We start from the raw sequence: 22,566 nt of genomic DNA, 5'->3' as shown, positions 1-22,566 counted from the left end.
CTTATCTGTTCTTATATGTTACTAAAAAATGAATTTAATACCTATATGGCGTTTGCTGTAAACTCGTTGAATGTAATAAGTTATAAATACTTTTCTCAGCTGCTGGACCGCAGTTTATGCTGTAGGCTTGAATACAATAAAGCCGACAATCTGGGCTTTGTAATGAACTCAGTCATTGTGAAATAATTTGTATGGTGTCGAGAGCTGAAACAGTACATATCTACACATATATTCATATATTATCATTATTTTATTAGCAGATGACACAAAATGTTGAAAAGCGCTTTCACATTGCATAAGATGTTATATTTAATTGTATGCTATTTTTTATAAGTGGTTGTTTATGTTTTTTAATTGTATGTTTGCTAGCATACAGTAATGTGCAAAAGTTTAGGCAGGTGTGAAAAAATGCTGTAAAGTAAGCATCCTTTCAAAAATAGACATGTTAATAGATTGTAATTATCAATTAACTAAATGCAAAGTGAGTGAACAGAAGAAAAATCTACATCAAATCCATATTTGGTGTGACCACCCTTTGCCTTCAAAACAGCATCAGTTCTTCTAGGTTCACTTGCACACAGTTTTTGAAGGAACTCGGCAGGTAGGTTGGCCCAAACATCTTGGAGAACGAACCACAGTTCTTCTGTGGATTTAGGCAGCCTCAGCCTCGATGACGTTGAGATCAGGGCTCTGTGGGGGCCATACCATCACTTCCAGGACTCCTTGTTCTTCTTTACGCCAAAGATAGTTTTTAATGACTTTCGCTGTATGTTTGGGGTCGTTGTCATGCTGCAGAATAAATTTGGGGCCAATCAGATGCCTCCCTGATGGTATTGCATGATGGATAAGTATCTGCCTGAACTTCTCAGCATTGAGGAGACCATTAATTCTGACCAAATCCCCAACTCCATTTGCAGAAATGCAGCCTCAAACTTGCAAGGAACCTCCACCATGCTTCACTGTTGCCTGCAGACACTCATTCGTGTACCGCTCTCCAACCTTTCAGCGAACAAACTGCCTTCTGTTACAGCCAAATATGGCCGACCACTGCATCTGCGGTCCTCAACATTGCCCGTTTCTTTGTGCTTCTTCAGAAGAGCTTGGACAGCACATCTGGAAACCCCTGTGTGCCTTGAAATGTCTAGTTAGTTAATTGATAAATATAATCTATTACCATGTCTATTTTTGAAAGCATTCTTACTTTACAGCATTTGTTCACACCTGCCTAAAACTTTTGCACAGTACTGTATGTGCATACCGATTTCTACAGCAGTTTACTGTGTAAAATGTATTATTAGTTTGTTCATGTTTATGTAGCCTATATGCATTCATTTTGAATAAAACCAAAAATGTACATTTTCAGTGTGAATGCAGTGTTTCTGCTGTGAAAATGTTGTGTGATGTCCATATGTAAAAATATTAAGTTTAATCCAACTTTATTTTTCATTTTCGTAACAGCTGTTTTGTAAAGGAGACGCACATTTTGCGGGTGCGGTTGTATTTAATCCGAAATCTCTGCGGTTCTAGTGTTAAGAGCTCACCGAATGTAATCAGTCCAATTAATAAATACCAAATTGAACAAAAATACTACAGAAAAGTGGTGCAATGTTTCAACAAATTGTGATAATCCAGGCTTTCTGTTTTATTTGTCTGCTTGAAATCTGTGAAATGATAGAGCTTTATATCTGTCATAAAGTTAATCATTTACATGGCTAGGAACACAAGTGATAGACATTTGTTTATCACACTTCCGTAACTGATGCTTTCAGAGCCTCGTTTTCGATGCGACCGTGAATAAAGTCAATTGGTTACAATGTCGTCTGTCTCTTCTTTGTTTCCACCTGAGGCGTATGGTGTCACAGCATGGACAAAAAGTCTTTTTTTTTTTTTTTGTTTAGTGAAAGACGCAATCACACAATGTTCGTTATACAAGTAGAGTGCTCCGATACTTCGATATTTCCGATTGCATAGCTCAGAACTGTTTCTGAAATTTGGTATCGCGGTTGTATCGAAGTATCGGTATTTTTGACATCCCTATCTGCAACTCACACTCAAACTATAACACAAAAGGTAACTCTCCATCCATCTTGCACATGGCTTTTATGCAGCTGGACTCCACAGGATACCTCCCCGCTGTGCTGTTCTTCCAGTGACCAGGACCAGGACTGCTGTATCTGCCACTGTGCACATGCCAATAATGTAGCTTCATATGTGCCATTTTTGGTGTCTGCCCTGTTCTAGAATTGCTCCTTATGTGATTCCCCATATATATATACACTCACCTAAAGGATTATTAGGAACACCTGTTCAATTTCTCATTAATGCAATTATCTAACCAACCAATCACATGGCAGTTGCTTCAATGCATTTAGGGGTGTGGTCCTGGTCAAGACAATCTCCTGAACTCCAAACTGAATGTCTGAATGGGAAAGAAAGGTGATTTAAGCAATTTTGAGCGTGGCATGGTTGTTGGTGCCAGACGGGCCGGTCTGAGTATTTCACAATCTGCTCAGTTACTGGGATTTTCACGCACAACCATTTCTAGGGTTTACAAAGAATGGTGTGAAAAGGGAAAAACATCCAGTATGCGGCAGTCCTGTGGGCGAAAATGCCTTGTTGATGCTAGAGGTCAGAGGAGAATGGGCCGACTGATTCAAGCTGATAGAAGAGAAACTTTGACTGAAATATCCACTCGTTACAACCGAGGTATGCAGCAAAGCATTTGTGAAGCCACAACACGTACAACCTTGAGGCGGATGGGCTACAACAGCAGAAGACCCCACCGGGTACCACTCATCTCCACTACAAATAGGAAAAAGAGGCTACAATTTGCACAAGCTCACCAAAATTGGACAGTTGAAGACTGGAAAAATGTTGCCTGGTCTGATGAGTCTCGATTTCTGTTGAGACATTCAGATGGTAGAGTCAGAATTTGGCGTAAACAGAATGAGAACATGGATCCATCATGCCTTGTTACCACTGTGCAGGCTGGTGGTGGTGGTGGTGTAATGGTGTGGGGGATGTTTTCTTGGCACACTTTAGGCCCCTTAGTGCCAATTGGGCATCGTTTAAATGCCACGGCCTACCTGAGCATTGTTTCTGACCATGTCCATCCCTTTATGACCACCATGTACCCATCCTCTGATGGCTACTTCTAGCAGGATAATGCACCATGTCACAAAGGTCGAATCATTTCAAATTGGTTTCTTGAACATGACAATGAGTTCACTGTACTAAACTGGCCCCTACAGTCACCGGATCTCAACCCAATAGAGCATCTTTGGGATGTGGTGGAACGGGAGCTTCGTGCCCTGGATGTGCATCCCACAAATCTCCATCAACTGCAAGATGCTATCCTATCAATATGGGCCAACATTTCTAAAGAATGCTTTCAGCACCTTGTTGAATCAATGCCACGTAGAATGAAGGCAGTTCTGAAGGCGAAAGGGGGTCAAACACAGTATTAGTATGGTGTTCCTAATAATCCTTTAGGTGAGTGTATATACACATATATATAATGAAAAAAAACATATCTGTATAAACACTGCAGACAGCGTTGGGGACACATGAGTGGGATTGTTGACATCATGAGTGCCGAGGTTCAGAACAGGCCTGTCAAAATATTTGCCTGCTGGATGTCGGCTTCACCTCCATAAAATTGTATCCTCAGAGGAACTGCACTGGTGTACTGTGGCAATTAACTGCCATTCCCCATCTCCGTGCTGTCAGCTCCAGTCCACATTGCATACTGACGGGAACTGGCTTCTAGCTTCAAGTTGCTTTGGGGTATCTATGTGGACTAGCACACAGTGCCCTCTACATTGCAACATGACCGCTGCTAAAGGTTTGTCCTGGGAATTTATGTAAATGAATTGGTTATATATATATATATTTAAATATATTTCTATAGTGTCAGTGTATGTTGATTTTTCTAACACATTCAATCCCTCTGCATCACACGCAGACACCCTCTCTCACACCCTCCAGCACTGTGAAGAAGCTGTCAGTGAGTGGGTGCTGCCGAAGTTTTTTTTAAAGACTGTTGTTTAAATGTCTCCGGGAAAAGCCCGGGATCACAGCGAAGAACTGTGCTGTACGTGAGCTCGGCTGTCATTAAAAGACCTTGGCTGCCTAGCCAAAACCTGCACACCGTGAATGTAGAGGGAGAAACTGAGGAGAAATGTGCACAGAAAGAGGTTGTCAGCATTTTTAGTCTTTTACGAGTTTTTGGCATGCGATCCCACTTTGTGTTTGTGGTACCTCAAAGACAACAAAATTGCAGTTATGAATCATGTGCACTAGCGATTCCAACTGAAAATACCCTTCTACTCCTCCAAGACGTTTAGGGGTTTAGAGAAAAGAAAAATATGGAAAAAATGTATTCTTCCCGATCTTCGTTTTCCCGAATTCTGTTTCAGGAACCAGAAGTCTCGAATAATGCCTTTATTAGATGTATATTTTCATGAAAACAATCTATTAGCCATCTTGAAAAAGTAACCAAATCAACCATCAACAGAATAGATTGAAGATTAAAGACAAATGTACCTGGAAATGAGAATATCTTTAAACTTAAGATTTTATTTTTTATTTTGCAACCACCTGTTGCAAAGTGTGATGTAAAACGGCGCACTTTCCGAGTCTGAGGAATGCAGCTGTTCACAATCACAGGGAATGAGTGATTAAGGATAATTTAGTGGAGCCTAACACGATGCAACTTTGCAGCAAATATTCGAGTAATTAGATAACTGCAACAGAGATGGAATCATGCGAGGAGGAATATTACCTCCGAGATTATAAATGTGATTGCAGTGAAGCAGAGACGTTCTCAACAGTAATTTACAGCCAATCAGAGGATCATAATCAATCCGGTGTCAGCTCACACCATGCGGTAATTTGTTTTTTGCGCAGTTCCTCTTAAATGATGCATGACAGTCCCTTTATTACCTCATATTAAATTAGAAAGTAATACATGTTCAGTTAATACCTTTCAAGGACCAAATTACGCTGGCTGTGACTTCATATTTGCTCCAGTATGGCGATTTGGAAAGTAAAATGTAATTAAAACGCTGTGGTAGCAAGCAATGGCTGTTTAAAACAGGAGTGCATTTTATCTCTGTGCTGTATTAAACTTTAATTTCAACCATGCTTTGCTTTTTCAGTTATTAATGATTAAGAAAGAGCTGGATCCATAAAAAATATAAATGGCTTTTTGCAGTGAGCTTTACATTTGCAAAACTGAGCTTAACTGTTACTAAATGTAAACCATTACCCATTACAGTGCTGTTGAGTCAGGTTATGGTTATACTGGGATATTGTCCATACCTCCCCTTTCCCCCAATAAAAAAGATTTACTAAGATGACCACAGCACTTGGGGGATATTTTGTACATTCTCTACATTGTCAACCTGAGTAACTAGAACTATTCCACCAAAAATTAGCAACATGGAATGAATTGCAGGGAAGGATATATATACAATTTAATTTGTGATGGAATCGTTATATATAGACTGTATACACTACTGGTCAAAAGTTTTAGAACACCTCAGTTTTTCCAGTTTTTAATTAAATGTATGCAGTTTAATGTCTCAATGTACTCTGAAATTAAAGCATATAACAAATTACCACTTACCTTTGTACCATTTCAGGTTATTCACTGGACTAAATTTCAATACAAACTGGAAAAAATGATGTGTTCTAAAACTTTTGACCAGTAGTGTATACACATCCTTGCAATTCATTCTGGTCATTTATATTCACCCCGCCTCCCCAACCTACCTATATATTTGACTGCCAGTGTGAGTGACAGCTACCCTGCCCCTTTCCCAGGGAACACATTACTCCAAGGGCACAGAACTGTTATTTAGGCAACACTACATAATAAGGTTACATGAACAGCCGTGAACTATTGAAAGAAGATGATTAAGGTCAAATAAAAGTAAAAATGTATGTCTGTTGTATAATTATAATGAATTTGGTTACAGTAAGTAGATACATTTACATCCAGTCTCTGAAAGTAATGGATGAGGTCTTGACAGGTTGCCTCGCAGTAACGACTGAGATTTAACACTACATTAATAATGCTTTCATAATCTGTCATCATCTATAATTAGTATGTTGTTGGTTTATTCAATACATAAATATAAAAAAAAGTGCTAAATCTGTGCTACGATAAATAATGAATTGCACAGGTTCTGCTGTGAGAATGGGTGATCAGGACGATGCGGTCTTTCTTGCAGGAGGATTTCCAACTCCTGGCTCAGCACAGGCTGGTTCACCATGACGATTGCCCTGGAGCTGTGTGACAGAATCAACGTCTATGGCATGGTGCCCCCGGAGTTCTGCAAGTAGGTGTTTGTGTTTAATGGCGTCGGAAGAATGCACAATGTTAACGTCACTGTAAATGCATGGCAAGTGTTTCTTGGATAATACATGTATAAAACAAAATATAGAAATTGAATTCTACTTGATTCCCATTGCGTCTCTGTGATGATGTTATTATTTCCACTAATTTTACATGCTCCGTAAGTAGGGTAATCTTTGGATCTTAAGGCTCATTACCTTTGACCTGCCAAAACACTATTATGACAGATCATATCCGCACATGTACAATTACCAGTAGGATCAGGTCCCACCGCGACAAACTAGAGCTGTTGAACACGTCCTCATCAAATACATATTATGTTTCATTTAGTCTGAAGCACAGGTGGCCGGCCTGGCCCTGGAAAAGCAAAGCCTAGTGGGTTTTATAGGTAATCCTTAAATCATTGATTTCTCCAGACTTGGAATGCTTTCATTGTGACCACTTAAGGAGATAATTGGTTCAATTAAGTAATTTAGTGATCGTTATGAATTATTAAATGAACCCTCAAGGACTGGCATTTGCCAGTCCTGATTTAATCTAAAAAAATGACTTAGATCTTAGAACTAGATTTGTTACACATCTGAGTAAATGAAAGATTAAGGGGTGATAAAGCCTGGGTGTCTCTAGCCCCACAGTTGGAGACTCAGTGGACCTTTTTTTTGTGGTTTCTAAAGTGTTTAACACCTTTTGATTCTTTTGTCTAGGGAGCCTTATCATCATTCAGTACCTTATCACTACTATGAACCTGCGGGCCCTGATGAGTGCACCATGTACATTTCCCACGAGCGCGGGCGCAGGGGCAGCCATCACCGCTTCATCACAGAGAAGCGTGTCTTTGCCAACTGGGCGCGGACTTTCAACATTCACTTTTACCAGCCAGACTGGAGCCCCAAACCCGCTCTTGGGAACAGGACAGCGATCCCACCCGGATCTTGAGAGAGCTTTTAATTTCCTGCTGGGGCCAAAAGCTGAGGCTTTCAGGATATTGGAGAACTCGTCATCCTTCAGAAATGTACAGTTGGAAGCCCTCGGATGACTTTTATAAAGCACGTTCTGACAGTGCCCACGTCTGTGTTTTATTAGTCTGCCGAGCAGATTCTCTGATCTAAGGGACATATGAACAGGACATTTTGGGAAGATCAGTGCCAGCAGACTCTGCCACGTTTTCCGGTGACGGGAATCGTCTTGCTTAATCATTCTCAGTTGTATGCCTTTGGACCACGTATGTTTCTTTATTTTTTGCCACTTGAGAAGTGAAATAGAAGTAATTAGTTTGCAGGTGATTAATGATGCTCACTTTATTACCCTTTTATGCTGTCTGAGCCAATATAGTGGTTTGATGTATTACAGCTATAGGGCTACTTGTGTTGCTTGTTTGTGTTTCTGTTTTTGCTAAGTGGTCTATGATGCCAGGGCTGTGAGAAAAACAGTGAGGTTTTATCTGAAAGGAAATGTCTAATTTATACCTGCCGTTTGCCAAACTAATATTAAGAATCTATGTGATATGAGATTAAAGAAAGGAAACTTGGTTAAGTTGTGAACTCCATCTGCTTTACATGAATTAGTGAATGAATGTGTGCTGGTGCCGAAGGTGCAGAGCTGACTTAGGGACTTGATTGGCCAGGCTGTCTTAAAGAAGCATGTTTGTTTTTTTAATAAAATAGAAATACTTCTTTCAGATGATTTACAGGAGATGATTTATAATGAGAAGTTGTGAATTGTCCCCCACAAACTTCTCTATAAAACAGACATTTACAATATTATGACCACTTGTTTGCCATGTAAAAATCTTTAAAATGATACCAAATATGAAACGTCATATGCTTTTTTTTTAATGTTTTCTCTTTTTAGTATTTGATAATCAAATTTTTATTCAGGTTTATCATTGTATTAGCCATGACTCACAGAGTCCACTCAACCACAACAGAAGAACAAAATTGAGTTTTCATATTTTGCTTTATTTGAATGTAAAAAGCCTTCTTAGGAAGCAGTTTGGATGGAAATATTAAAAGTGGTCTTCATTTCTTTATGGCGTCTTTGCATGTTTTTTTTTGTGTGCTGCAAAAGTATATGTCGCTGAAGACTTACAACCTTGTGTGGCCAGAGAGAAGGGGTCAAACAGAGGGACCGAATGCAGAGTTTCTTAATAAGGGACCTAATCCCAGGGGAGATCAGTTGTCAAAACATCCAGACCATGATTACAATCAAAGGAAAGCTCTTCTCACACCTCACACCTAAACTGTTCGTGAACCAAGGACTTGGCTGATTTACCACGGATTTACCATTTAGCCCCAATGTTTTCCTGAAAGCTGAGGGGACTTTTATTCAAGTTGAACATCTTATAGATAATATGCCTAGTGTTAAAATAACCTTCATCTAAAAGTACTAGTAACCTTCCCACCATACAGTCCATTCTTGGGAAGTGAATGTAACATTTTCATTTGGTCGCTCTTTTGGGACAGAGAAGAAAAGCAGAGAGATGAGCTCCACAATTGAGCTGCTTGGGATTCCGAGCACTCCTCGGTCCGGCGCCAGCAGACGGGGAGATGTAATTAAACAGCTTCTCCATTTCTAGTACAGAAGCATTCAAACAGAATAGAGAAAAAAAAAATCACTACTTCTCTGGGATAGACAGGAGTTCTGTTAGGTTACGCACAAACTCCACGGGGAGTTTGCGGAGGGGCTGGTGACGGATTATACGAGGTGATGGCGGACCGATAGGAGGCGACAGGCTGTATCGTATGACGCCAGTTTTGATTGCAATTCCTAAGATGTGTACATTCCATTCTCATGTGTAGAAAACCAGTGTCAAATTGGATACCTCAGACTGTTTAATGTGTGAACTTGATGCAGCCATGATGGGTACAAAGTGAGTGTGTGCTTATGCAGACATGTGAAATATGCTGTTAGACGCACTGCATATAAAGAACAATGATAAATGGGAGTGGGAAACTGCTGTTAAAGCATACACCGTGGATGTCTACAAGGGGAAAAGTTATGCTGTTGTTCACGGCAATTGTGTTTCTCTGGAACCTTGATGACTAAATGTAATTAATGAGACAACATAATAAAATGTCATGTAAATACTGCAGATTAATGAGATTCAGTCCTATGAAAAATGTGCTCTCTCCCTATCTTGCCTCCAATCCCTCACTGTTTAAGAGGAGTCTACTTCTTATCTTTATCCGACATGGTTTCTCTGATCAAAAATAGATAACGTAAAAGAATCCTTTTTAGTCTTTTTTTTATATATTCATGCTCATTATGCATGCCAGTATCAGAGCAGAAACAGGAACCTGGAGCTATGAGCCATCGATCTCACTCTTCAGGGTTTGTTTGTTTTCCAGCTGTTGCATTTCTTGAAATAATTATCCCTCCATGCTGGATGTGTTGAGGAGATGCAGAGGATTACCTAAATCACTACGATTTTAACAGAGACCAGAGTCGGACCAAAGAAAGCACCTCACTCTGAAAGGTTAGGAAAGCACTGCATAATGTTGTGGTCTGTTCAAAACTAAAATGAGAAAACTTAATCTTGGGTTTCGCAACAGTTGCAATCGGCCCAGTGCTTCATGGCTTTGCTGTTTGATGACTTTCGATGGATTCCACTCGAGCTCAGCAGAAGGGCAATGGAAAACTGAAGAATGTTTTTTAATCAAATGTTTCAATGGCTGTTCATTGAGTGGGCTTTGTTTGTCTTTTTTAATCACAAAAGCACTATACCTGTAGCTACAGGAGCATGCCGAAAAGCTCACAAGAAGACATGGATACATTTGTCCAGTTTCAATATCACATTATCAAAACTGTCCGGTAATACTTGGGTGTCTTAGTAAGTATTCAATCCTTCCAAAATAAATTATTGTAATCTTAAAATAGTATAGTTAGGAGGACTTGGCAGTAAAACTAGGTTACTAGCTACTGAACTCCACCTCCCAGGTTGCAAATTCATTAACTGGAAATCAAGGTCATTTTGATGTTGCACATTTAATTATTAATGTAACCTATGTCTCTTTCAGTTTCCATTAGTTCATTCAGGTATAGTACAATGCTTCAGTATTTCCATATACAATGTAATTAATACTAATACTAGTAAGAGCATTAAATGAATATGCAATAAGATAATTAGATAATGGAATATTTAAACAGGCTTCCAGAAAATGTATAGTGTAATCAATTAATTGTGCAAATGCAAAAACAAACTGTATTATTAATCACTTTTGTAACATGATAGATATAACAGAACCGTCCTTATTTCAAAGTGGAGCCCTTGGTGGCCGTTCTCATGGAGATTAGAGGTTATAACGTCATGGCTTCAGATCTTGGGTGTGGAGCTGTTTTCTGAGTTTCTGCTGTATGTATCTCACTGGTGCTGTGGTTTAGGCCCAGAAGGGGGCAGTGTGAAGATGATGTACAAGATCATGGAGGGTATATGTTTTTAGTCCCTGGTAGCTCACAGCTTTGGTTACTTAAAGCTGTCAGGTTGTGGGCTTAAAACTTGGGTGACCTGCTGTCTTCTGGAAATGTTATTGTTTGTGTGCTGCTAGTGCTTTGTTTTAGTGTCAGAGGGGGCAGTGGAAGGTTGATACACCAGATCTTTGAACAGGGAGCTCTGTGTCTCTTTATGGAGTGCTGGTCTGAAAGCTAGCTGGTCTTGAGTTCAAATTGAGGTTGTGGTGATGTCTATTGAGAATGTGTTGTTTGTCCAAAGTGGGCAGGGTGAGTTTGATATTGAAGATCTTGGATAACAATAGAACGCAATACTTTGTGGCCCCACAGCTTTGCTGATTGATCTTAAAGCTGGAAGATCATATTATGATATTTGAAACTATGTTTGTTCAGTGCTGCTAGTGCTTTGTTTTACTTTCCACAGGGGGAAGTGTGAGGCAGATATGCCAGATCACTGAGATAACAGACGAGTTCTAGTGTTAAAGTTGGAAAAACGTGGGTTCAAATCTTGCTGTAGGACCTGTCTTTTTAATATACACCGATTAGCCATAACATTATGACCACCTGCCTAATATTGTGTAGGTCCCCCTTTTGCCACCAAAACAGCCCTGACCCGTCGAGGCATGGACTCCACTAGACCTCTGAAGGTGTGCTGTGGTATCTGGCACCAAGACGTTAGCAGCAGATCCTTTAAGTCCTGTAAGTTGCGAGGTGGGGCCTCCATGGATCGGACTGGTTTGTCCAGAACATCCCACAGATGCACCTTCTTCCATTGCTCCGTGGTCCAGTTCTGATGCTCACGTGCCCATTGGAGGCACTTTCGGCAGTGGACAGGGGTCAGCATGGGCACCCTGACTGGTCTGCGGCTACGCAGCCCCATATGCAACAAACTGCGATGCACTGTGTGTTCTGACACCTTTCTATCAGAACCAGCATTCACTTTTTCAGCAATTTGAGCTACAGTAGCTTGTCTGTTGGATCGGACCACACGGGCCAGCCTTCGCTCCCCACGTGCATCAATGAGCCTTGGCCGCCCATGACCCTGTCGCCGCTTCACCGCTTTTCCTTCCGTGGATCACTTTTGATAGGTACTGACCACTGCAGACCGGGAACACCCCACAAGAGCTGCAGTTTTGGAGATGCTCTGACCCAGTCGTCTAGCCATCACAATGTGGCCCTTGTCAAAGTCGCTCAGATCCTTACGCTGCCCATTTTTCCTGCTTCTAACACATCAACTTTGAGGACAAAATGTTCACTTGCTGCGTAATATATCCCACCCACTGACAGGTGCCATGATAACGAGATTATCAGTGTTATTCACTTCACCTGTCAGTGGTCATAGTGTTTTGGCTGATCGGTATATATTGTCTGTATTCTGTTTCAGTGTCAGAGGAGGCAGTGTGAGGTGGATATTCCAGATCTTCAAAGTAAGAGGGTAGTGATTTGTGCCTGGTAGATCTTCTATCTTGTGGAAATATATAAGTCGTGTATTTTTCAGTAGTGTAAGGTTGATATACCCGATCTTTGAGAAAACCACAGTGAGTGCTTTGTGACTCACTGTATGCAGTGCTGGACTAAAAGTTATGGCATCAATTCAAATCTGGGTGCAGCAACTGTTTCTGCAAATCTGATCATTGTTTCTTCTGTTTTAGTGCCAGAGAGGGCAGTGTGAGGTTCATATACAAAATATTCAAGCAAGCAACCAAGCATGTAATCCTTTGTGCTCCTGCTAGTTTCAAAGCTGGCAAATCCTCGTGGAGCCCCTCTCTTCTTAAAATCTATTGGTTGTCTTCTCTTTATGTGCTAGAGGGGACAGTGTGAGGTTGATATACCAGAACTTTGAGAAAATAACAGAAGTACAAGACTGAACAATGCACTAGTTATACCTCATCTGGAATACTGTGTACAGTTCTGCGCTCCACACTTCACAAATGGAAATTGGGCTTCAAGGCATTCAAGACAGAAAACAGGAGACACTTCTTCACACAGAGAGTTGTTACAATCTGAACTAACTCCCCAGCGATGTGGTGGAAGCTTAAAATTTGGGAACATTTAAAAACAGACTGGATAGTATCCTTGGATAACTTAGTTATTAGTGGACACCAAATGAGCATGATGGTTTGAATGGCCTGCTCTCATTTATAAACTTTCTAGGTTCTTATGTTGTAAGTCTTTATGGCTCACTGCATGGAGTGCTTGTCTGGAAGCTGTAAGGACCTGGGTTCAAATCCTGGTGCAGCATCTGTCTTCAGAAAATCTGTTACTTGTATATGGGTTTGTGGTGTGTTTTAGTACCAGAGGGGGCAGTGTGAGGTTGATATATCAGAAATCTGATAGGTCCTGCTGGCCTCAAGACCAGCACTCTGTGACTCAGCCACAACAGACTCCCCTTTGAGATTATCAAATTTCTGATATATCAACCTCACACTGCCCTCCTGACCCTAAAACAAAGTCCTAGTTCATGATGAAGAGATTGTCAGAAGACAGATGGTGCATTAGGATTTGAACCCAGGGCTTGCCATCATCTAGACCAGCACTCAATGCAGTGAGCCACAGGGACTCCACTTCTAATGCATCAAAGTTCTAGTATATCAACCTTACACTGACCCCTCTGGCACTAAAACACCACAACCTACAAACAAGTAACATTTTCTGAAGACAGATGCTGCACCAGGATTTGAACATAGGTTTCTAGATCAACACTCAATGCAGTGAGCCACAAAGGACTACATCCTTATTTGCCTGAATATCTTGAATATCAACCTCAGACTGCCCTCCTTACCCTAAAAAAAGTACTAGCTCATGATGAAGAGATTGTCAGAACCCACGTCCTGTCAACTTATACACCCACTTGCCATGCACACTTAGCCTACATGCTCAAAGATCTGGTATATCAACCTTACACTGCCCCTCCTGAAATTAAAACAAACCACAAACAACCTTACCAAACTATAGAGCAACACTTTACAAACTAAACCCCAGCAGATTACATATGTATTTGGTTTAACACCTTGTATATAAACCTCACACTGTAATAATTACTATTCTGGAACACAATCATTTTACTACTTGATAGTCAAATATGTCAACTTCAATGCAACTGAATGCAATTTAGTTTTCGGATTACTCTCCACACATCCGAGTGAGTGAGTACAGCTTGGTCTTCGTGTTTGGGACTGACTGTCCATAGGAAAAAATAAATAACGTGCTTTCTATTTTTGTATTGTTAGGATGTTTAAGATTGCATCAACAAGCATTTTATTTTGTTTATACGTGTATAAAGGGTTCTACTGTGTCACTTAAGGACTCCCATTTTCTCTGCATTGTCTAATTGGCTTCACACAATAATCAAGCACTTTTTAGCTTCCCACTGAAATCACACTCAGATGATTTTGGCAGGTTGTTGTGCAGTTTGGTCTGGGCTGGAAACAGGATACCCCTTAAGGGATGTGCTGTGGAGTGTACTGTAAGTAATGTGTTCAACCGTATGGTTCCATGATTTTGGATTGCCTATATGGCATTTTTTTAGTGATATCAATGAGATCATATAGCCTACTAATTTTTATTTTATTTTATTTACATTAACATAAACAAACTAAATGGAAAACGCATATCAGAGTACAGAGCAGTTAATCAGATCTTTGTAAAATGCCAGCTGTGGCTATTGTCCATGGTTATAAATGGAGCTAGCTGGAATAGGTCAGTCAAGGCATATAATTAATAGAATTGTATCTAATAATGGTGCTGGAAAAAATTATACATTATGCAAAATAAAAAATAAAAATGTTTGTGTAATTTATACTGATGGTATCGTCCTATATTAATGTTCATGTTTTAGGAAGTATAAATTGCTAATCAAAACAATATCAATTTTGTTTTGAAGCTACAGCTGCAATCGCTACAATGATGATGATGCTCAGGCAGCACGAGATGCGTAAGAGGTCAATTTCCAGCAGTCAATATAAACACAATTCAATTGGTTTAGTTGGAAGTAGCTAGTATTAATAATTATTGAGTCTACATCCGCAAACACTGAAACACCAGTGAATACATTCAACTACAAGATGACACGATGCAAAGCCATGGCATCATCCATTCTAACTTCCTAGTAATAACCATTTTCTACCGCTCCTTCTAACAGCTCTTCCCCAGCTAGTCATTTGTTATGTTGTCTTCACCTCCATCCTTCCCGTCAAACACTCAACGTTTTTCCTTTCCCCTTCCTGCAACTGTCACAAAGGTTTTGAAAGATCTTCTAAAAGTTGTTATTTTTTAGTTTATACAGTTAAGTATCTTAAAAAAATAAAAAGACATCCATATACTACCATTGCCTCCAAGGCATATGTTTATTTATCTATCTGACTATCTATCCATCTTCCAGGGCTGTGGTTAACTTCGCTTGCAATCTGAAATAATTGTAAAAGACATGCCTGGAGAGAACTTTCCACGTGTGATGCCAAAAATAGCCTGAGATTAAAGTGTATTGAATTCCTCTATTAGCCTTTGTCTCTGCAGGCCCCTTCCAGACTATAGATCTTTAATAAAAGTTCATACTCATCAGTCCAGGAGTAGGCATTATGCCCAATTTCAAACTACAAACATTGGCACCTTTAATCAGATAAGGATTTTCAGCTCTCCTAGCTGCTGCTTTGGCGTGAGTAATCCATACTCATTGTGTGCTCAGAATCGGAGAGCTGCGAGTGTCTACCTGGCGAGTACTGAACTCTATTAGAGGAGCCACTTACCACAAATGGGCATAATTATCTAGATTTAGAAATTTAGAATGGAATGCCCTTAAATCTTTGAATTATATCAAAGACTAATCACCAATGTGAACCAGGGCCTAGACTGTGACCACCACAATGCTCTCACTTCACCATGAGAGCATCACGCCATTACATTAACTCAATCCCAGTATTATTGTTTTATTAAAATCTTTCAGTCATTACTCGCCAAGTATGATGCATGGCATGGCACAAATCCCATATCTTGTGGTTGCAAATCAGACTCTTGCAAGTCTCTCTCTCACGAATAACTACAGATTTACTGAGAAAAACTGTTTGGATTTTAGTGCAAAGTAAAGACAAAACAAAAGCCCAATGAAAGTTCAGCTATAGTTATTTAAAAAAAAAAAAAAAATGCACCCAGGTTTTTGATATCCAAAGGAGTCCCTTGAAGCAAGCGATTAATTTTTAATCCCACATCTACAACACAAAGATAACATCACTGTTAAAGGCAATTTATTTCAAACAAATGATCAGCAGGAAACTTCCCCAATAAGTTGAACATGGCACAAACAGAAGTATAAAAGGACACACACACTACAGCTGAAGCACCGTATGTAGTGTTATTAATAATGTACTGAAGAGATTTTTAAGGAGCTGATGAAGCAGAAGCAGTCTTGCTAATGCCATATTTTTTCATTAAACAGCTCACTTGTTTCCTTCATGCTGGTGTGGAACATGACAGTCAATGGAGTTATGATGCTTTGAAATGGCTCCACTGCTGTAAAAGGCCAATTTCTCCTATTTGTCATGTTACACTAAGAATATAACAAAGTACTACAAAATGTCATCCTCACCCAAAACCTTGTCAACACGGCTATGGAAAGGAGAGTTTCTATGAGGATTTGCAGGCAAAGAGTGTACTATCCAGTCACAGGATTACTTTATCTGTCAAACTAGACTACATGTTCTTCATCTTCAGGGGAAGCAGATATAATTTATTTGCACTTTTCTGCAAAATGGAAGGCAAACATGGGGATTGTGAAAGCTTTCCTGAGTGAGATATATTCAGTGACATGAGGAAAGCTGCTGTTAAATCTGATTTGATTTTGATTTGAAAGTTTACTTGAAGCAAAAGATACTCAACTCCAGGAGATGGCTGGAACATTCCATAGCTGTTAACATTACCTCAGAGTGCTTAACATTTTCCAGGCACTTTAAACATTTACTAGTGCTGCTTCATTTCTCCTCCATTCAAGTAAAAAGTTAGTGTTGAAAAATGTAAAAAGGCAGGCTTTAACCAAAATGCAATTTACAAGTCTTTGACAACTTCCAGCACGTGGCACAGACTGAGGAGCACATCTCCAGGAAACAGGAACCCTAGACATTATAAATATACTTTACATACATTAATAAATAATAAAACGTTCATATGAATCCTTATCAGGATTATTAGACAATTCTAATTGTCTTGAGGCTGCAATTTACCATTAAGTTTTATGGGGTTGCAATTGAAACACAATGCTTTATCATTTGGAACATATTAATAATGGATTAATACAGTTTTATTAAACTGATTTGGTAATTTTTTTTCTATATATTGAAACCTAATCTAATTCTGCTCCAATAGATTTATTCATCAACATTTTCCACATTTGGTAATGTTACTATATTCCTTATTTATAAGCGATGTCTTTGCCTTTTCCTTTTCTTTGTGTATTGTTAATGTTTTGGGGGTTCAAGTTCAGCATCAGAAAAAACACAATGAACATAATTCAGAGTACTGCCGGGCAGCTGCGTTATATTATTTTCGGTTTCCATAAACACAGTGGTCTTTTGTTTTCTCGGTAATAAGCACCAAAATGACGTAGGACTAGGGAAAGACACCCGAAGGCATTCAGACATGCTTTAATGCTCGAATCAAACTGGGCTTCCTAAACTCAACACAAACTACTTTTCATTTCTGTTGTGTACTTATCAGGAGTAGCACATGTAAACTGTAATATTAGTAGTCAAATGTATCGTTTTAGTAACCAAGGAATTTCTTATGACTAATTCTGAAGATACCGAACTCTTCTGGACTGAGAGAGAGAAAAAGCATTCAAGTAAAAGGTTCCTGTACAGTGACAGTGATGAAGTCTGCTCCCCAAAACACAAATCAGAGCCGGCGCGCTCACATGCCCCGGAGTGGTCTTAAAATATGTGCTTCAGGTGTTTGATCCCATAGGTTTTGAAGAAAACAAGGAGAATTAATGTCCATAAGCCCAGGATGAATCCATCAGGGGGATGCCAATCCTTCTGTTTGGGTTTCTGTAAAACATAAACAAAGGTGATAAATTACACGGCTGGCCCTGTACCCAAACTCAATATCTCGCCACACCAAACGAAAACCACTCGGCATATACTCACCTCCCTACTACAGTTTTGCACAGTTACAACTTACAAGTCTGGAGATTAAAATACATTATTATCATTCATAAGAGAAGTACAATTACAAGGGCTGGTGAGTCATATGCTAGAAAGAGAGATTCTTGAATAAAAATATCAGGTCTACTTGGTCTACTCCTTTAATATACCACTCATCTTCCTCTCATCCATCTGCTGCAGTTTTAACCAAATGGCCTCCGATTTCCCCGCTCTCTCTCTCATTACTTGCTTCCTCTGCTCTGCATACTTGATGCACGAGGATTTACACATGACGGCTTTTCGTGTGATATTTTATTAATGGCTTTAATAAAATGGGTGGGCTTGTCCCATTAGCTTAGCTTTTTACCTCTTTACGTGCCTGCTCAACAAGGGCTTTGAGACACTTCTACAACAGGGCATTAAAAACTAGAAGTACAATTTCACAAGTTTGTTCAAGGGACTGTAAGAAACTGCCTGCCAATATCTAGTACTATGATTGGCTGTTCAAGGGTTATGTGTTAAAGGTCTGTGGATCCTTTTCAACCTGAACTGTGATTGGCTTTGATGGAAAATAAGGAGGAAGAGTGTGAAAGCATCATAAATATCAGTCTGAATCTACAAAGGTGTAATGTTTTTAGCATGTTTACAGTACAATTACTAACAAAGGATGTCAAATTGAATTAAAAATGTTAATGTTTAAAAATGCTTCTAAATCATACTACAAGAGTCTTGTCAGTTGTCATTTACTTTTACAAGAGGTTGAGGTCTCTGTGGAGCCGCTGGTCAGGATTTGTCATTCATTATCATGAAGAGAGACAGGTGGAAATTCACAGAATTAACATGTAGAGCGTGTGTCAAATCCAGCAACACTCAGCAACTACCCAGTTGCCATCAGCCTCACAATGCATGATCTGGGGCAGGTAAAGACCTTTTCAGAAGATTTTTTCTGGCTCACAATCACAAACTAGCAGGCCTGTTATCCTTCAGCTGCTTCAGATGTGCCAATGTGACTTTAATGTTACTTATATTTACATCAATTCCTATTCACAGGGGATTTATAATCTAGAGCTGATCAAATTAGTAAAGAGTTCAATGTTTACAAGGCAACAAGCAACGAATATAGCACACATTTTAGTGAATGAAGGACTATGGTGAAGTCTTTTCTGCAAAGAATTATAGCCCACATACTTCATGCACTCTTCACTTCATATTATTCTCCATTAGTCCATTAGAGCAGTCCCACTTTCCTTAACAGTGGCCGTCTTTTCCATTACAGCCTCTTCAAGTCTGCTTTGAAAGTGAACCTTAGGCCTTGTCAGATGTGTGCAGCTCCAGCTAAGTAAGACGGTACAACCTTAACCATAAACAAGTATTTACATGACTATCCTGGTCTTCAAGAACACACATACAATTCCATCGGCTCTGTGTTTGGAGATGTATTGTTACGTAAGTGCTATGCATATGGGTTTTATACTTTCAAATTTACTTCCAAGATATAAAACACATATGCAAAAAAAAAGGCATTTATATGAAAGTTAGTGGCACAGCATTTTTTGGAATGGAAGCACTGACCTTTAAAAATCTCTCCAAAGTCACCCACTGGGTTACATCCAAAATGCTGTATGCTTTTTCCAAAAGGCCAGCTCAGCAACTGGGTGCTCAAGATGGAGACACACAGCTATCAAGTATCACATTTTCTTTCTTTTTTTATTAAAAAAAAGGAAGCCACCAAGAAACATATGGGTCACTCTCTCCAAACACGTATGACGATTATTTAAATTTTCCTTTTATTTCTGCACAAATACTGACTAAGACAGCATCCAGATCAGTGTGGCACAGAGTGTACACTGCAGCCAGGGCCTGGGTTCAATTCTCAAACTCATTACAGTACTATCAGAACAGGACGACCGCTGGCACAAGCTATGAGGCTGAAAACACGAGTTATAAAAATATTCCTACTGCAGCCCTTTTAATTAATATCAATCTCTTCCTTCCGAGAATCAAAAGACAGTCCATTGAGTTCAATTTGGCTCGAATGGTAACCAATATCCTACCTAGAGAAGGAACACCTGAGACATGCTCAGACATCACAGGCATGTTGAAATGAAAGGAGATCACAACAGAGCCTTGTGCTTGTTCTAAAACGCCCTGCAGCCACTGTTGAATCCACTGTGTATTATAGAACCGCAAGTGTTCAGACTCAGACTGGGCAAAACAGTGAACGAACAGCTAATTCTAAGAGTTTAATAAATGACATTCAAATAAAATATATCAAGACCAAATGATTGTAAATATTACTACATATTTCAGATAATTGTATTACCAGCTGGCTGCTAAAAACAGTGCTGTGTGCTGAATGCATCTGTCTCTCTGTGTTCCTGTACTGTATTTACTGCCAGAAGCACTTTATTTGTGGAGTTAAGACTTATCATATGTATTGGACGTATACTATTTCAAAATTATCATAAAGACATATTTTAAGTCAGCTTCCTTTCAAATGGAAAGTAAAGATTGCTTTCACATAATGCATCACTTTTTTAAATATTAGTAAAAAAAAAATATTGGGAAGAAAAATAGTTTCACACGGTATGGCCTTTTTTTGCCTTGTAATGCAGAACATATATAATATGCCAGTATTAGTTTAGTGTATAGTAATAAAGCATGTCAATTTAAACCATTGACCATTAGCAATTAGTTATGTATCCACAGCGTTATGTAAATATGACTATTCCTAGTTTTCACCCTCAGTGTTTTCAAATTTCCTCCACTAAGGATCTAAGATCTGCTTGCTAAGAAGAGCATACATTTGATCCTGAAAACAGCTTGACCACCTGCAGTTATAAAAATAGATTTAGTTGGTCAATGAAATGCTACAATCATAAAACAGCCCTATATAAGGGCGGCATATGTACGCATGACTGTGACCTTTTAGTAAACCAGGCGTTCTTGCAGAAAACACGTGTAGTGTGAACAAAAGCAGGCAGCAACCAAGAACACTTTGACAGGTTGGAGTAATTAATTACTTCATTTGTAGATTATGCAAATCTAAGATTGGGGGCTTTTCTTTTCAGCAAAAAAGATTGAGAAAATCCTGCCACTAATTATTCAGTAAAAATGAATTTTAACTTAATCCCATTCCTCTTGCCCTTTATATAATTTATTTCACTTGTCCCTCAGCTCTTAGCAAACCTTGCTCTCTTATCTACGTGGGATGAATCGGCTGATCTCCTTCAAAGAAATCAGTCAGAAAATGAAGGGAAATGACTCAATCTCATCAAGGTGCTGTTCTGACACCAAAGTAAGTTGACTCAGAAATAAATCAAAGGAGGAACTGCCAAATTAATTGTGCACTGTCACTGTTGCTCTTAGGAAAGCCAGTGTTGTAAATACACTATGGTTGCCAACTCCACAAGTAACTTCTCTCACAGATTACCATAGGCCATTTAAAATTCATAGGAAATATTCTTTCATGCCATTCAATGCACTTCATTCACATTCAAAGGAAATGAGAAATGTTTCATCGAAATTCAACTCAGGTGTATTATTTAGGGAATGATTGGCACTCACAGGTTGAGGCTGATCTGCCAATATTGTTATCTTTCCTCATTCATCAGCCTTGCTCGGGTGGACAGATTTAGAATGTATTTTATATTTGCCTTCCCACTTCAAAGTGCTGGTGAAGTGACACTTAATAAAACCTTAAAAGATCAGTGCTCTTTGTTGCTGTAATTTCCCATTGTCTTCATGGGATGCAAGTCGAGCAGCTTGAAACTGTTCCTAACACACGAAGAGGAGAGAATGTTTTTTTTTTTCACCCCAGTGACTGATTACATCTTTGAAAGAATAATGGTGACCTGTGCGTTATTAAGTTATAACGTACCTTTCAATGTAAGTGCAAATATCTATTAGAAATTAAATCGAGATATACAGGAAAGCCGAGGCAGATTGATGGATAGAGAGACAGAGAGAAATATGGAGTGACACCACAGAGAGAGGAATTGAGGTAGACAGCCCCGTACATCTGTCTAAAGAATTTCTTCAGCATTACTTTGTCTAAAAAGAGCTTGTATAATTTACAGCTTGAGACACTGTTGGAAATGCCCAAAACATAATTGTTATTGGTTCTTAAAGTTGAGTATAATGAGGTAAGACACCATTATCCCATTAGATGTATCACACAATGCATTCGTTTTTATATTTGCCTCTGGACCCAATGGCTTCTCGAGTTTCACAAGACTGGAAGACACTTTTAAAATGAATTCTGTACGATTATTAAACTTAAGTTGTATCTCCAGTATATAATGTGCTCCATTTGTATATGACATTGTCATATGACATTGTAAATTGTAGAAATTAAAATAGTTTATTATCCAGTAATTCTCTTTAAGACAATTCACTAAACCAAACAGCAAGATGCACAGTTATGAAAATGCAATTAGGGCAAAAATGCAGTTTGATAACTTGGTTAAATATTATTTATTTTTATCATAATTTTAGTGATGACTTTGGCTCATAGGTCTAATTGTTTTGAAAATATGTTTTCAATTTTCCATAATTAGACAGCACCACCGGAGAGCGTAACATACATGTTTCACAAGATAAATATAAGCTGTAATTGTACAAATATGG

At 39.1% G+C, this 22,566-nt stretch overlaps 2 protein-coding genes across 2 annotated transcripts in view; one reads left to right on the top strand and one right to left on the bottom strand.

Annotated features, from left to right (window-relative positions):
- st6galnac5a (ST6 (alpha-N-acetyl-neuraminyl-2,3-beta-galactosyl-1,3)-N-acetylgalactosaminide alpha-2,6-sialyltransferase 5a) overlaps nucleotides 1-8,386 on the top strand; it is a 40,334-nt gene extending 31,948 nt beyond the window's left edge. Inside the window, exons 4-5 of the mRNA XM_066692239.1 lie at nucleotides 6,237-6,344; nucleotides 7,066-8,386. Coding sequence (XP_066548336.1) covers nucleotides 6,237-6,344; nucleotides 7,066-7,297 — 340 coding nt within the window. The 3' untranslated portion in view covers nucleotides 7,298-8,386. The remainder of the gene's footprint in view (nucleotides 1-6,236; nucleotides 6,345-7,065) is intronic.
- A 7,644-nt stretch (nucleotides 8,387-16,030) lies between these two features.
- Nucleotides 16,031-22,566, bottom strand: part of pigk (phosphatidylinositol glycan anchor biosynthesis, class K) — a 31,771-nt gene continuing 25,235 nt past the window's right edge. The window contains exon 11 of the mRNA XM_066692028.1: nucleotides 16,031-17,841. Coding sequence (XP_066548125.1) covers nucleotides 17,725-17,841 — 117 coding nt within the window. The 3' untranslated portion in view covers nucleotides 16,031-17,724. The remainder of the gene's footprint in view (nucleotides 17,842-22,566) is intronic.

The sequence above is a fragment of the Amia ocellicauda genome, chromosome 19, assembly GCF_036373705.1.
Source record: "Amia ocellicauda isolate fAmiCal2 chromosome 19, fAmiCal2.hap1, whole genome shotgun sequence".
NCBI classification, from domain to species: Eukaryota; Metazoa; Chordata; class Actinopteri; order Amiiformes; family Amiidae; genus Amia; species Amia ocellicauda.
Note: the sequence above shows the minus strand (reverse complement) of the source record. Positions and strands in the feature narration are given on the sequence as shown.